This window comes from Pimephales promelas, chromosome 11, assembly GCF_988280905.1.
Source record: "Pimephales promelas chromosome 11, fPimPro1.hap1.1, whole genome shotgun sequence".
Taxonomy (NCBI): Eukaryota; Metazoa; Chordata; class Actinopteri; order Cypriniformes; family Leuciscidae; genus Pimephales; species Pimephales promelas.
In genome coordinates this window covers 1327666-1344948 of record NC_142779.1, presented here as the reverse complement: position 1 = coordinate 1344948, position 17283 = coordinate 1327666, and the positions used below count along the sequence as shown (strand labels likewise).

Here is a 17283-nt window from a genome sequence, read left to right as displayed (position 1 = left end):
CCCAATGAACACACACATTAACTTCTTCAGCTTTACACTATGCCGTGTTTGTTGTCTTTTATGCTTGTTGCTCACAACAAACATCAAAATATCCAGAATATATAATATCCAATTTAATATCCAAAATATCCAGTCAGAACTGGGGTGTTGTATGTACCATAATGGACTATTTGCTTTTTGAAATCATCCTCTCAAAAAGAGACTTTCACTGTTCAAAATAGTTTCTAGGGTGTTATGGGAGGTTACCAGGGTGTTGCTATGTGGTTTCTATGGTGTTTTGGAAGGTTGCCAGGAGGTTGCTAAGCATTCAATAGGGAGTTCTGGGTGGTTACCAGGGAATTGCTAGGTGGTTTCTAGGGTGTTTTGAAAGATTGTTGCTAAGCGGCTGCTAGGATGTTGCTAAGCAGTTGCTAGAGTGTTCTACAGTAGATGGTTACCAGGGCATTGCCGTGGTTTAAGAGGTTAAGTGGCTAAGAGGCTTTTTGGGTAGTTACCAGGGTGTTGCTAAACAGTTGTATGGGTGTTCTACGTGGTTACCAGGGTGTTGTTAATAAGCTGAGATGGTTGCTAGAGTGTTCTGGGTGGCTACCAGGGCGTTGCTAAGTGGTTTTTAAGGTGTTTGGGATGGTTGCCATTATGCTGTTAAGTGGTTATTAGAGTTTTCTGGGTGGTTACCAGGGGGTTGCTAGGTGCTTTCTATGGTGTTTTGGATGATTGCCAGGATATTGCTAAACAGTTGCATCGGTGTTCCAAGTGGTTGCTAGGAGTGGCTAGAGTGTTCTAGATGGTTACCAGGGCGTTGTTGCTAAGTGGTTTCTAGGGTTTTTTGGGTAGTTACCAGGGTGTTGCTAAACAGTTGTATGGGTGTTCTACGTGGTTACCAGGGTGTTGTTAATAAGCTGAGATGGTTGCTAGAGTGTTCTGGGTGGCTACCAGGGCGTTGCTAAGTGGTTTTTAAGGTGTTTGGGATGGTTGCCATTATGTTGTTAAGCGGTTAATAGAGTTTTCTGGGTGGTTACCAGGGGGTTGCTAGGTGCTTTCTATGGTGTTTTGGATGATTGCCAGGATATTGCTAACAGTTGCATCGGTGTTCCAAGTGGTTGCTAGGATGTTGCTAAGCAGTTCCTAGAGTGTTCTAGATGGTTACCAGGGCGTTGTTGCTAAGTGGTTTCTAGGGTTTTTTGGGTAGTTACCAGGGTGTTGCTAAACAGTTGCATGGGTTTTCTGGGTGGTTACCAGGGTGTTGCTCGGTGGTTTCTTGGGTGTTTTGGATGGTTGCCACTGCCAGGATGTTGTTAAGCAGTTAATAGAGTTTTCTGGGTGGTTACCAGGGTGTTGCTAGGTGCTTTCTATGGTGTTTTGGATGGCTGCCAGGATGAGCTAGATGGTCCAACCACACCCTGACACTACCTATAACCTTATCGCTAAACATAACCCCACCCATTAGGTGTTCAGAGGCGGAGCATGACTATGTGAAGCCCCGCCCATTACGTCCAGAGAGGAGGAGCTCTGCAGCGAGTCACTTGATTAATCATACAAATCACCAGACAGCCTTTGTTTTGTCTTGCAATTTGTGTCTGGAGGGTTAGAGGCCTGTTATCAGTTGTCAAGCAAAACTTCAGTCATGTTGTGCTTTAAATATTTATTTGATACTTGAACATAAACCCAACAGATTCACCTTGAGCTTCTCCGAGGCAAATCTTGAGACGCTACCAGAACTGCTAAACTTTCTGCGTTCAGAGCCAGAATTAGACTGACAAACACCAGAGGTTTAAGAGCTTTTGGATGCGCAAGACGTCGCTCATGCTTCTCCTGATTATTACAGCTGATGTGTTGTTACGCCGTGATTCTTTGAACATTAATCAACTGAAAAACAGTGCAAGATAACACTTTGTTTCAGATGCGACATTTTTGCAAACGCACGTTCTGTGATCGGCAACATTAAAAAAAACAATTATGATGAAAGAGGAAAAACACCCCAGACTGACGAGGTGAGGTGAACCGTAACCGAGAGCGCAGATTAAAATCTCTTCTGTATTACACTGGCAAATATGATATTTTAATGGGAAACAGAGACTTGATTGTCTATTGCCAGGAGAGAAAAACACGTGCAATGCAAAGTTGCAAACACATTCGTGAGAATAAAGAGTGAGCAGAAAAATAGCAGAATGAGATGAGCTACAAAAACACAATTTTTATATATTCAATTATTTAACTGTTGCATCAAAGTTTTCTATTTAAAGTGTGCATTTGTTGACATGAGAATTATGCATATGAATGCATTAGTAAATCAGAGGTGTTTAAGTTATATTTAGGTCTATCAGTAACAGTGCTTTTCTTCCACATTCTGTGCATAAATCAAATTTTAGTTTTGCTTTTCATGCCACTGATGTGAAGTCGAGCGTTTAGTCTGTGTTCGGTTTTACTGATGGTTTGGTGGTGTGAGTGTGTAACAGGTTTGCTGATAGAACAAAAAACACAGCATGATGGATCCACCAAAGTTTAATTCTGTGAAGTGTCAATCACACAACTGTGATTCCCAGCCGGAGTCGCCGATATTGATTTGATCCTCGTCTTTTCTCATTCAACCATTGCGCATTTTAATAGCAGTTTTGCATGTTTGTCCAGCATTTGCATTTCCCACGAACACCCAGAACACAACCACACTGCAAAACGCTAGTCCTACCAAAACAATAGCATTTCATACACACATTTCATTTTAGGTATTTGTTTATTGTTTTTGAAAGAAGTCTCTTCTGCTTAATTTTCTGCTTAAAATCTGCTTAAGTCACTTATATCTGCAAGGCTCTTTTTATAATACAGAGTGTTTCAAAGCAGCTTTAAAATGATAATAGGAAAATAATGTTAAACATTTATAAAACAAAATTTGTTTCTTGCGTTTCAGATCGTTAAAATAGGGGCCATAGTCAGAATTGCGAGATAAAAAGTCAGAATTGCGAGATATAAAGTCAGAATTGCGAGATATAAAGTCAGAATTGAGTGATATAAAGTCAGAATTGCGAGATATAAAGTCAGAATTGCGTTATATAAAGTCAGAATTGCGAGATATAAAGTTAGAATTGCGTGATATAAAGTCAGAATTGCGAGATATAAAGTCAGAATTGCGAGATATAAAGTCAGAATTGCGAGATATAAAGTTAGAATTGCGAGATATAAAGTTAGAATTGCGAGATATAAAGTCAGAATTGCGAGATATAAAGTTAGAATTGCGTGATATAAAGTTAGAATTGCGTTATATAAAGTCAGAATTGCGAGATATAAAGTCAGAATTGAGTGATATAAAGTCAGAATTGCGAGATATAAAGTCAGAATTGCGAGATATAAAGTCAGAATTGCGAGATATAAAGTCAGAATTGCGAGATATAAAGTCAGAATTGCGAGATATAAAGTTAGAATTGCGAGATATAAAGTCAGAATTGCGAGATATAAAGTCAGAATTGCGAGATATAAAGTCAGAATTGCGAGATATAAAGTCAGAATTGCGAGATATAAAGTCAGAATTGCGAGATATAAAGTCAGAATTGCGAGATATAAAGTTAGAATTGCGAGATATAAAGTCAGAATTGCGTTATATAAAATCAGAATTGCGTTATATAAAATCAGAATTGCGAGATATAAAGTCAGAATTGCGTTATATAAAGTCAGAATTGTGAGATATAAAGTCAGAATTGCGTTATATAAAATCAGAATTGCGTGATATAAAATCAGAATTGCGAGATATAAAGTCAGAATTGCGTTATATAAAATCAGAATTGCGTGATATAAAATCAGAATTGCGTTATATAAAGTCAGAATTGCGAGATATAAAGTCAGAATTGTGAGATATAAAATCAGAATTGCGAGATATAAAGTCAGAATTGCGAGATATAAAGTTAGAATTGCGTTATATAAAGTCAGAATTGCGAGATATAAAGTCAGAATTGCGAGATATAAAGTTAGAATTGCGAGATATAAAGTCAGAATTGTGAGATATAAAATCAGAATTGCGAGATATAAAATCAGAATTGCGAGATATAAAGTTAGAATTGCGTTATATAAAGTCAGAATTGCGAGATATAAAATCAGAATTGCGAGATATAAAGTCAGAATTGCGAGATATAAAGTTAGAATTGCGTTATATAAAGTCAGAATTGCGAGATATAAAGTCAGAATTGCGAGATATAAAGTCAGAATTGTGAGATATAAAGTCAGAATTGCGAGATATAAAGTTAGAATTGCGTGATATAAGGTCAAAGTGAGTTATATCACACATTCTGAGATAAAAATTGAGAATTGCGAGATAAAAAGTCAGAATTGTGACATTTAGTCAGAATTGCGACATTTAGTCAGAATTGCGTTATATAAAGTCAGAATTGCGTTATATAAAGTTAGAATTGCGAGATATAAAGTCAGAATTGCGAGATATAAAGTCAGAATTGCGAGATATAAAGTCAGAATTGCGAGATATAAAGTCAGAATTGCGAGATATAAAGTTAGAATTGCGAGATATAAAGTCAGAATTGCGTGATATAAAATCAGAATTGCGACATTTAGTCAGAATTGCGAGATATAAAGTCAGAATTGCGAGATATAAAGTTAGAATTGCGTGATATAAGGTCAAAGTGAGTTATATCACACATTCTGAGATAAAAATTGAGAATTGCGAGATAAAAAGTCAGAATTGTGACATTTAGTCAGAATTGCGACATTTAGTCAGAATTGCGTTATATAAAGTCAGAATTGCGTTATATAAAGTTAGAATTGCGAGATATAAAGTCAGAATTGCGAGATATAAAGTCAGAATTGCGAGATATAAAGTCAGAATTGCGAGATATAAAGTCAGAATTGCGAGATATAAAGTTAGAATTGCGAGATATAAAGTCAGAATTGCGAGATATAAAGTCAGAATTGCGAGATATAAAGTCAGAATTGCGAGATATAAAGTTAGAATTGCGAGATATAAAGTCAGAATTGCGAGATATAAAGTCAGAATTGCGAGATATAAAGTCAGAATTGCGAGATATAAAGTCAGAATTGCGAGATATAAAGTCAGAATTGCGAGATATAAAGTCAGAATTGCGAGATATAAAGTCAGAATTGCGAGATATAAAGTTAGAATTGCGTGATATAAAGTGAGAATTGCGAGATATAAAGTCAGAATTGCGTTATATAAAGTCAGAATTGTGAGATATAAAGTCAGAATTGCGTTATATAAAATCAGAATTGCGTGATATAAAATCAGAATTGCGAGATATAAAGTCAGAATTGCGTTATATAAAGTCAGAATTGCGAGATATAAAGTCAGAATTGTGAGATATAAAATCAGAATTGCGAGATATAAAGTCAGAATTGCGAGATATAAAGTTAGAATTGCGTTATATAAAGTCAGAATTGCGAGATATAAAATCAGAATTGCGAGATATAAAGTCAGAATTGCGTTATATAAAGTCAGAATTGCGAGATATAAAGTCAGAATTGTGAGATATAAAGTCAGAATTGTGAGATATAAAGTCAGAATTGCGAGATATAAAGTCAGAATTGTGAGATATAAAGTCAGAATTGCGAGATATAAAGTCAGAATTGCGAGATATAAAGTCAGAATTGCGAGATATAAAGTTAGAATTGCGTTATATAAAGTCAGAATTGCGAGATATAAAGTCAGAATTGTGAGATATAAAGTCAGAATTGTGAGATATAAAGTCAGAATTGCGAGATATAAAGTTAGAATTGCGTTATATAAAGTCAGAATTGCGAGATATAAAGTCAGAATTGTGAGATATAAAGTCAGAATTGCGAGATATAAAGTTAGAATTGCGAGATATAAAGTTAGAATTGCGTTATATAAAGTCAGAATTGTGAGATATAAAATCAGAATTGCGAGATATAAAGTCAGAATTGCGAGATATAAAGTCAGAATTGCGAGATATAAAGTCAGAATTGCGAGATATAAAGTCAGAATTGCGAGATATAAAGTCAGAATTGTGAGATATAAAATCAGAATTGCGAGATATAAAGTTAGAATTGCGTTATATAAAGTCAGAATTGCGAGATATAAAGTCAGAATTGCGAGATATAAAGTTAGAATTGCGAGATATAAAGTTAGAATTGCGTGATATAAGGTCAAAGTGAGTTATATCACACATTCTGAGATAAAAATTGAGAATTGCGAGATAAAAAGTCAGAATTGTGACATTTAGTCAGAATTGCGACATTTAGTCAGAATTGCGTTATATAAAGTCAGAATTGCGTTATATAAAGTTAGAATTGTGTGATTATAAGGTCAGAGTGAGTTATATCACACATTCTGAGATAAAAATTGACAAATGCGAGATAAAAAGTCAGAATTGCATGATATAAAGTCAGAATTGCATGATATAAAGTCAGAATTGCATGATATAAAGTCAGAATTGCGTTATATAAAGTCAGAATTGCGTTATGTAAAGTCAGAATTGTGTGATATAAAGTCAGAATTGTGTGATATAAAGTCAGAATTGTGTGATATAAAGTCAGAATTGCGAGATATAAAGTCAGAATTGTGAGATATAAAGTCAGAATTGTGTGATATAAAGTCAGAATTGCGAGATATAAAGTCAGAATTGTGTGATATAAAGTCAGAATTGTGTGATATAAAGTCAGAATTGTGTGATATAAAGTCAGAATTGCGAGATATAAAGTCAGAATTGCGAGATATAAAGTCAAAGTGAGTTATATCACACATTCTGAGATAAAAATTGAGAATTGCGAGATAAAAAGTCAGAATTGCGACATTTAGTCACAATTGCGACATTTAGTCAGAATTGCGAGATATAAAGTTAGAATTGTGAGATATAAAGTCAGAATTGCGTGATATAAAGTCAGAATTGCAAGATATAAAGTCAGAATTGCGTGATATAAAGTTAGAATTGTGTGATATAAAGTCAGAATTGTGTGTTATATTAAGTCAGAATTGTGTGATATAAAGTCAGAATTTTGAGATAAAAAGTCAGAATTGCGACATTTAGTCAGAATTGTTGTCAGGACCCCATTGAAGTCCATTATATGGAGAAAAATCCTGGAATGTTTTCATCAAAAACCTTAATTTCTTTTCGACTGAAGAAAGAAAGACATGGACATCTTGGATGACATGGGGGCGAGTAAATTATCAGCAAAAGCTTTTTTCAAACTTTACTCCTTTAAGCTTTAAAGTTCTGCATAATTAAGGGCGTGGCCACTTGAGTGACAGGTGGATTGCCGCTGATGTCACTACTGGCCGTTTATCTGTTAGCGTCACGTCACCTCCCCTCCCCTAATCCGCCGCGCTGCACTTGTTCGTTAATCTGAGAGTGACGCGCTGACAAAATGGCGTCTGCTGGCTCCGCCCACTTTGAACTTCAAAAATGCTCTTCAGAAACTTAACAATCTAATATTGTAGATTGAAACTGTAATCTTCTGCTATTGTTGTGCGCAATATAAACCAAATGCTCTTTCAGACTAACCTTCAGTATGAGTTTGTTTTTAATTCTCTACTGGGGAAAACAAAAATCAATATATAAAAAAAACAAAAAATCAACATTTAGCATTGGTCTTCACCAAACTAGTATAGGATATCTTAGTCTTATTGCATAGACTCCCACTCAATGCTAATATAATATTATGCCATTATAGCAGCAGATCTCGTCTCGAGTTCTCTTGTTAGAAGTGCGCTCAAGTGAGTTTTCTTTAGCACAGCAGGAGCACAAACACACACACACTCTCCCGCCGTCCTCACACTCCAGGACTCGAGCTTACGGCACAGCAGGACTCGACCCCGTGACCTTGGCATTACCAGCTCGCTGCTCTCATTAACCAGTACGAGAGGAGGCCCGTGTGTGTGGACATGTAGCGGAGACTGTGTGTGTTTTTGGTGTCAAGGGTGTTGTGTATGTCATGGTTGAGAGGGTTTTTAAATATGTCTGGGCACATTCATGTCTTGAAAACTAAGCGGGTGCATATATTGATTCACACCGGCCCGTGGTACATACTAAATGTGTGGTGGTGTTCATGACAAACCTCAGTACTCAAGGGGGCGATAGAGTTTCCTTCAAGCTAGTGGATTCTTGATTGTGTTTTCAGGCTCTACTAGAACAGGTTTTCCTGCTTGAATGTTGATTATTTTCCCCATAAAGCACACTGAGTGTATAAGGTGGTTAAATGTGTGTGTATGCATGTGTTTTGCATTTAAAGAGGACCTATTATGCCCTTTTCAGTCTTGATGTTGCTTTAGGCTCTACTAGAACAGGTTTCATGCATTATTTTCCTCATATTCTTCATTGTTGCGGCTCCTCTTTTTCCAGTCTGTCAGTAACGCTCTGTTCACTTGCTTTCTCTATGAAGCCCCTCCTTCTGAAAAGCACACTGTGCTCTGATTGGTCGGCTGGAGCAGTGTGTTGTGATTGGTTGAGCGTTTCGAGTGTGTTTGACAAATGTCCCGCCGCTTTCCATAACCGCCAGTTTAACACACTACTAACTAACTTTTCATTGACAATTAAGCACATTTCCCCATGATGGTCACATGTTTCATGGTATCACTGTACAATATATATAAATAGATGTGCCCAGTGGTGTAGTGCAGGGTATACGGCGTATACCCACTTCCTTTTCAGTCGGCATTGCGTATACCCACGTCTAAATCCCCTCTGATGCGCATCATTTAGTTGCTAATCCAATTTCGTGAATAAAAAAAAAACACCCAGTTAGAGTCGTACCCGTAATATTAACTCTAATTTTTCATAGAAGCGCGAGCCGAGCGCGAATCCAAACGCGACGCTTCAATTCAGTTAACGATCATATAGTGTAAGATAAGATGCAAGTAGCTCAAATTTACGACGACGTTTTAAATGACCGACAGAAATAATCAGTTTGATTAAAGATAGTGGAAATTATAAGATCAATTTAACACCACAAGCACCCTATTAAATATATTGCCATTATTATTGTATAAATATATTTGTTTAACGTTTTTTCGAATGTGTTTGACTTTTCACTGTTTGTATAACTCCGCTTGTCTGTGTTTGCGCCACTTGCATCATTAACCCTTACAGTATGTGCTGTTGTGGCTTTTTTCAGCCACTAAGGGGTATTTTTTAGTCTTAATTTGGCCATAACTTTTTCCTTGTTTCAGCAAATGGAATGATTTTTGGTGACAAATCTTATTTTGACACATATTTTGGGAAAATGCTTTGAAATTTTTCAAAAACTCAACAGTACACTCTGGGCAAATTCACTACCCTTTCGTTATGTTCGTGGCTGAAAAAAGCCACTACTTTAAACTGCTGTAAAAATGTATCAGATAAATATTTTTTTCAAATTTTTTTGAAAAAATCCAGTCCACAATCATATTTTATATTGAAAATAAGTCATTTTGTGTTTTTTTTCCCCCCAAATCAGTGACATCATTTATGAATTTGGCAATTAAAGAGTTAAAATCCTGAATTTTTAAAAAAAATTTAGTAGTTTTGATCAGGACTGAGGTCGGTTAATAGATTTATGCAAAAAAAATTGAAAAAAATATTTATCTGATACATTTTTACAGCAGTTTAAAGTAGTGGCTTTTTTCAGCCACGAACATAACGAAAGGGTAGTGAATTTGAACAATGCACAAGGGTTAAGCCAGAGGGTGGCGACAAGTGACCGTATTTTTGAGTGAGCAATTGAACCATTAATTAAATTAACAGATTAGCCCAAAAAACTAATTAAATTAAGAAAAGAAAAGTCGCTGAAACTGGAACTGATTCTCATGTTTAATGCCCTCGAACCCCCCTAACAATATAATTTATGGGACCTGGGTATTTATTAGGGGTGTCACGATTCTCCAAATCCTCGATTCGATTAAGTTATCGATTCTAAGGTCACGATTCGATTCGATTCTCGATTTTAAAAAAAATGTAAAGCGCAGATGGCTATGCAATTTTTAGACTACACATTTATGCATTATGCAATATAAATTTGTTCACAATGTACACTACACCATTGCCAAATTTAAAATATAACAAAAACAAGTAACATAACTTAATAGTATAACATTTAAAGCCCCTGAAATGACTAGAAAAAAAGTTTAGTTAATTTTGATGAACGAGATTGAACAATAGAGTCAGTAAAACGATCCGAACTTTCCATCACGGACGTGACATGGGGCGTGGCAGTATCGACGATACCATTTTTTATTTCGATTTTGATACCATTGAATTAATTTCGATCGATTTCGATTTAATATCGAAATCGTGACACCCCTAGTATTTATTAAACCATATGTGCGGCCCTGATATGCAAGAATAGCCTTACACTCTAAAAAATGCTGGGTTGTTTTAACCCAACTTTGGGTCAAATATGGACTAACCCAGCCGTTGGGTTAAATTTTTACATTACATTTTTAACCCAACATTTCGGGTTTGTCCATATTTGACCCAAAATTGGGTTAAAACAACCCAGCATTTTTTAGAGTGTACTACTGATTCTATGTGTTCTATTGTTTTCATTATACTCTATTCTATAGTCTTGCATATTGAATACTAATGCAAGACTAGTAGTCTTACATGTCACTGTTTATAACACAGAGCGTTCATCCTTTGCTGGGACGCTTACAAAAATATTGGTGGGCATAAATTAAGAGCATACCCACTTCTCCAGGCACCACTACATCACTGGATGTGCCCAAGCTTTTGCCTTGAACTTTAATTGGGTTGGTTTCACTTTAAAAGAGTGATTTCATGAATAAACGGATGAATTCATCTCTCTCTTAATACATGTTGTTGTATGAACATATGCGCGTGCCAGCGGCCCTCAGGGAAACGCTTGTGAACGAGTGGAAAATGACAGGTTCCTCTCCACTGATCACAGACCCACGAGTCTCTGTGAGGTCATCTGAAAAACACCCTGGCACAGAAGCACAGCATGATGGGAGGAATACAGAGGAGTGAGTTCAGAGGAGAGAGTGCCCCACACACACACACACACACACACACACAGGGTGCCGAGACACGGGTCAGTGCGCAGACGGTGTAAACCTACACCGGACTCTTTCTTTCTTCTCTCATCTGTTTTCTCCGGCTGTCTTTTATTTGACCTTTCTGCATCTTATCCTCATTCATGTTTCCTGTTTTTCACACTTCATCTGCTCTTCCCCGTCTCTGTGCCGTAGGATGCGTTGGAAGTCCTGGCGGAGAACATGGAGTTCGTTGGGAACCGAGGGCCGTGTCTGGCGTTTCGAAGGGCCGCTTCGGTGCTCAAGAGTCTTCGTGCTCCTTTACAACACCTGGAGGAGACGCAGTGCCTGCCCTGTCTGGGGGAACACAGCAAAGCTGTCCTGGAGGTGCAGTACAACACACACTCACTCACTCACTCACCCACACACACTTTCTCACTCACTGACTCCACCACTCACTCACTCACTCACTCACTCACTCACTCACTCACTCACACACACACACACACACACACACACACACACACACACACACACACACACACACACACTCACTCACTAATTCACCCACTCACTCACTCACCCACACAGACTTTCTCACTCACTGACTCACTCACTGACTCACTCACTCAATCACTCACTGACTCCACCACTCACTCACTCACTCACTCACTCACTCACTCACTCACACACACACACACACACACACACACACACACACACACACACACACACACACACACACACTCACTCACTAATTCACCCACTCACTCACTCACCCACACAGACTTTCTCACTCACTGACTCCACCACTTACTCACTCACTCACTCACTCACACACACACACACACACACACACACACACACACACACACACACACACACACACACACACTCACTCACTCACTAATTCACCCACTCACTCACTCACACACACTCATTCACTCACTCACTCCACCACTCACTCACTCACTCACACACACTCTCTCACTCCATCATTCACTCACTCACCCACTCACTCACTCACTCCACCACTCACTCACTCACACACACTCTCTCACTCCATCATTCACTCACTCACTCACTCACTCACTCACTCACTCACCCACTCTCTCACTCACTCACTCACTCCACCACTCACTCACTCACTCACTCACCCACTCTCTCACTCACTTGCTCGCTCACTCACTCACTCACCCACCTACTCACTCACTCACTCACTCACTCACTCACTCACTCACTCACTCACTCACTCACTCCATCACTCACTCACTCACTCACACACACTCTCTCACTCCATCACTCACTCACTCACTCACTCCACCACTCACTCACTCACACACACTCTCTCACTCCATCATTCACTCACTCACTCACTCACTCCACCACTCACTCACTCACACACTCACTCCACCACTCACTCACTCACTCACACACACTCTCTCACTCCATCACTCACTCACTCACTCACTCCACCACTCACTCACTCACACACACTCTCTCACTCCATCACTCACTCACTCACTCACTCACTCCACCACTCACTCACTCACTCACTCACTCACTCACACACACACACACACACACACACACACACTCTCTCACTCCATCACTCACTCACTCACTCACTCACTCACTCCACCACTCACTCACTCACTCACTCACTCACTCACACACACACACACACACACACACACTCTCTCACTCCATCACTCACTCACTCACTCACTCACTCACTCCACCACTCACTCACTCACTTACTCACTCACTCACCCACTCTCTCACTCACTTGCTCGCTCACTCACTCACTCACCCACCTACTCACTCACTCACTCACTGACTCACTGACTCACTCACCCACTCACTCACTGACTCACTCACTCACCGACTCACTCACTCACTCACCCACTCACTCCCTCACTCACTCACGGTCACTGTGGTGGACAGTAGACTCTCTCTCTTACTCTCTCTCTCTCTCTCTCTCTCTCTCTCTGAAACCGCATCATCAGTCAGCTGACGTCTGAGGTCATCAGAGCAGCTCTTCTCCTGCTGAGGGTTTAATACACCTTCACATCACTGCTGTTTATTTTCCCGAGGGGGAAACAGAAAGACATTGTTCTAAAAGAAAAACAAAACATTTCACAAACAGACGTTTGGTAGGTTTTAAAATAGATAAAATCTCAGGTCAACCTGTCAAGAACAAATCTGGCTAATGTTTAAAAATCTAGAAATTGCATTGATAAAAAAAAATAAAAAAAAACCCGATTGTCATGACAATGAAGCACATGCTCCCCTAAAATTCTCAGTATAGTAGAGAGGAAAAAATTAAGTTGTAATTTATGTAATTTTGTAAAATAATAATTTATTGATCACCAAAAATTATATATTTAAACGATTTTTTCCTTGAAAAAAAAAAATCTTGAATGTAACTCGACACCCTTGACTCATTTACTATGTGTGGTTCTATGAATATGCAGATTAGCCCCGCCTCCACTGTTTTTTTGAGACCGTGTCTTTGAGGCTGCCTTTGGTTCACTGCAGTTTTAAGCAGAAATATATCATATTAAAAACACCACATAGACATTTAAACAACATTAAAAACATTTGTATTATAAAACAGTTATTTTAACTTGAAATATTTCTCTGTTTTTGATGAAATAAATGCAGTCTTGGTGAGCAGAAGGGACTATAAAACAATACAAATGTTAATTATTCCAAACTTTGGAGTGGTAGTGTGTGTATAACTTTATACTCAAGATTTATAGATTAAATTCAGATTTCATATAATTATACAGTATTTGGCCCTTTATGTATATAATAAACATTAGTTCTATATTTGAAAGCAGAGATGTTGGTGTTTGTGAGTCTGTGTCAGCTTAAATCTGGAGAATACAAGGAAGAGCTTGTAATATTATGCCGTTTTAATTTAAATTTAAAGGCAATTAGCTTTTAATAACTGAGTGACGTACAGTGATAAATGTTATAGGATTTGTAGTAACACTCTTGCCCTTCATTAATAATCCAATGCTTCATATTTCTTTGATGATATTGAATTGTGTGCAGTTTAAGTTGACTCTATTTAATAGGAAGGAAGTGCGTTTGATTGGAAAGTCAGTCATTACCGTTCACATTTACAGTGATAAATGTGTTTCCAACACACTCCGGCTGTGATTAATACACTGGTTCTGGTTCCTGCAGGCGGAGAAACTGTAAGACAGTCAATAAAGCATTTACACAACAGCGCGAGAGCTGTGGGAGACAACGCAATGAGCATTTCATTAGAGTTATTAAGCTGCAATTAACCCGGACGGTGTGTGTGTGTGTGTGTGAGTTACCGTGTTTAATCATAGCAGGATTTTAACTGTTTGTGCATCTGTCTCGGTCTTCATCTAGGAGATCTTTGAATGCGGATCATCCTCCAGAGCTGAAGACACACTGAATGACGAGAGGTACCGAACTATGAAGGTGAAGTAAAGCTCTCTGCGACTTCAGAGCTTAGCAGGTGTAGAAGTGTGTGTGTGTCTGATTATGTTTGTGTCTCAGTTGTTCAGCAGTGTGTTCGGGGTCGGACCCAAAACCGCAGAGAGCTGGTACTGTAGAGGACTCCGGACGTTTGAACAGGTTCTGACTGAACCCAGTATCAGACTGAACCGCATGCAGACCGCAGGTAAACAGTGATGTCAGAACTTCACTAGCCAATCGTTTTATCCCTTAAAAATCATCATATTTAAATGATTGTTCCATGAAAAAAAATCTTCATGCCTTAAAATATCGTGAGTGTAACGCGACACCCTTGCCTCATTTAGTATACGTGGTTCTATGAATATGCAAATGAGCTCCGCCTCCACTCACTCACTCAGCTCAGAGATACACTGATTGATTGATACACTCATTGCATTATAATGTTTTTTTTTTCCACATTCTCCTATTAAAAAAACATTTTTTTGGACATATTCCATGGTGATACTTTATATATATACATATATATATATATATATATTAGGTCTGTGCAAAAATGAATTGCGATTAATCGCATCCAAAATAAAAGTCTGTGTTGACATAATATATTTGTGTGTGCTGTATATAATTATTTTGTATATATAAATACACACACATGCATGTATATATTTAATAAAATGTGTTATTCATATATAAAATATTTTTATTTATATAATATAGATTATGTATTTATATATATATATATATACACAGAATTTAAGCGCAAATAATTCTTAAATATATACATGCATGCATAGGTATTTATATATACAAAATAATTATATACAGCACACACAAGTATATTATGTAAACACAGACTTTTATTTTGGATTTTCTTCTTTATTGATGATTTTTATCAAACTTGTATATTTAAGTTCAGTAATTTCACTTAGATAACAATTAATAGGTAATTATCATTGCCATTTAAGTGAAATCACTGAACTTAAATATACAAGCTTGATAAAAATGATCATTCTTGAAGAAAATTTCAAATGGCACTTAGAGGCTTTTGCATCTGAACTCTTCATATATATATATATATATATATATATATATACAGTATTTTCTCCTTAAAACTTTCTGACGTCATAAACGAAATTGTAACCAATCAGATCAACATGTGATTGTCAACCAGTGGATCTCTGAGCTTAGTGAGTGAGTGGAGGCGGGGATCATTTGCATATTTATAGAACCACATTTACTAAATGAGGCAAGGGTGTCGAGTTACATTCAAGATATTTTAAGGCATGAAGAATTTTTTTTCAAGGACATGTTATTTTGGTGATCAAAGATGAGTTTTAAAGGACAAAATTAGTGACCAGGGTACTTAAAACAATCGCAGTACATATGGTAGATAAATATTGCACTATAGGATCCTATATTTACTTCCAGGAATACAATGTTTTTACCATGCACATAAATATTCACCAGTGTATGTGTCTAAGATAATATAGTGTGGATTCAGATTCATTGGAAGAGTTTTTATCAGCCAGACCTCCCAATCTTTCACTCTCAGAATGAAAACACAGTGTGGACATGATAAATGTTCCTGCCAAACCCCATCATCGTTTCCTGGTCATTTTTATGCAGTCATCGGCCTCTGAGTGTGTGTGTGTGGGACAGAGGGCTTCTGTGCTGCTGATATCACTGTGTTTAACTCATGTTCACTGCTTCAGTTTTCAGATAATAATATGTAGAAATATGCTTATCAATGAGTCCGGCTCCATTGAGCATCACACAGCGCATTAAAGCCCTCCTGGGAGTCGCGAGGAGGACGTGGGAAAATGTGACGGTTTTGCTGGTTATACATTCAGAGCTCATCAATCAGACTGAGAAAAGGCCAGCCGTGTTCCCGCTGTCATCTCGTCTATGAATTATGATATGATTTTATTGTTACCTTTAAAAGCGATTACCTTACCTGACCCGTTGTTTAAGGCCTCGGGTCTGATTTACTGATTGTTTTGGAAAATCTACTGTAAGAGAGATCACATCGCTACTGTTTTTCAGTCGTCAGGCCTCGTAATTTTCCGCCGCTGTCTTCAGGCGCTCATTTACGACCTGCTGATCTATAAACAACACGCCGGCTTAAAACAATTATGCAGATTTGGTTTGTGAGATTTGGCGGTGCAGGCGAGAGATTTCTCTGGCTGCGTGCTTGTGATAGCTATATTTTAAAATGCTCACTTATGCAAAACATAAAGGTTGAAAACAAGTGTAAAACTTCAGTGAATGTCATAAAATATTATCTTTTCTCTAAAAGTGCTGAGAAACGGCACAATTTATTAAAAAAAAAAGTCAGTTTTATTCATATTTTGAAAAATTGTTGTTCTTTTGAACTTTTTATTCACCAAAGAATCCTGGAAAAAAATAATAATCACGGTTATATATGGAGTAGCACAACTGTTTTCAACTCTGATAAAGTGATAATAATCATAAATGTTTCTTGAGCATCAAATCCTCATATTAGAGTGATTTCTGATTTCTAAATAATGATGCTAAAAATTTGGGAATATTTATTCACATTGTAAATTGTAATAATATTTCAAAACTTGTTACTGTTTTTTTGATCAAATAAATCCAGCCCTTGTAAGCAGAAGAGACTTCTTTCAGAAACATTAAAAAATCATATTATTCTCAGACTTTTAATAGTGTAGAACAATTAGTTTAACTTTCTTTGCAAAGTATTAATTTATACACAAATATATAACTATAAATTCCCGTTTGCTAACTACGACTTTGATTGATGGATCTCTCCACTATTTTGAGTGACTTACATTTTACATTTACTTTTATGCATGTCTGTCACTCAGTTTGCTTTATCACTAAAAATAATTTTCTCTGTGTAG

The 17283-nt window shown here is 37.3% G+C and overlaps 1 protein-coding gene across 1 annotated transcript in view; it reads left to right on the top strand.

Moving 5' to 3' along the window:
- The window catches only part of dntt (deoxynucleotidyltransferase, terminal), a 131452-nt gene that overhangs the window by 23456 nt on the left and 90713 nt on the right, over positions 1 to 17283 (top strand). The window contains exons 5-7 of the mRNA XM_089116714.1: positions 11156 to 11326; positions 14333 to 14404; positions 14483 to 14606. Of these exons, the coding sequence (XP_088972840.1) occupies positions 11156 to 11326; positions 14333 to 14404; positions 14483 to 14606 (367 nt within the window). The remainder of the gene's footprint in view (positions 1 to 11155; positions 11327 to 14332; positions 14405 to 14482; positions 14607 to 17283) is intronic.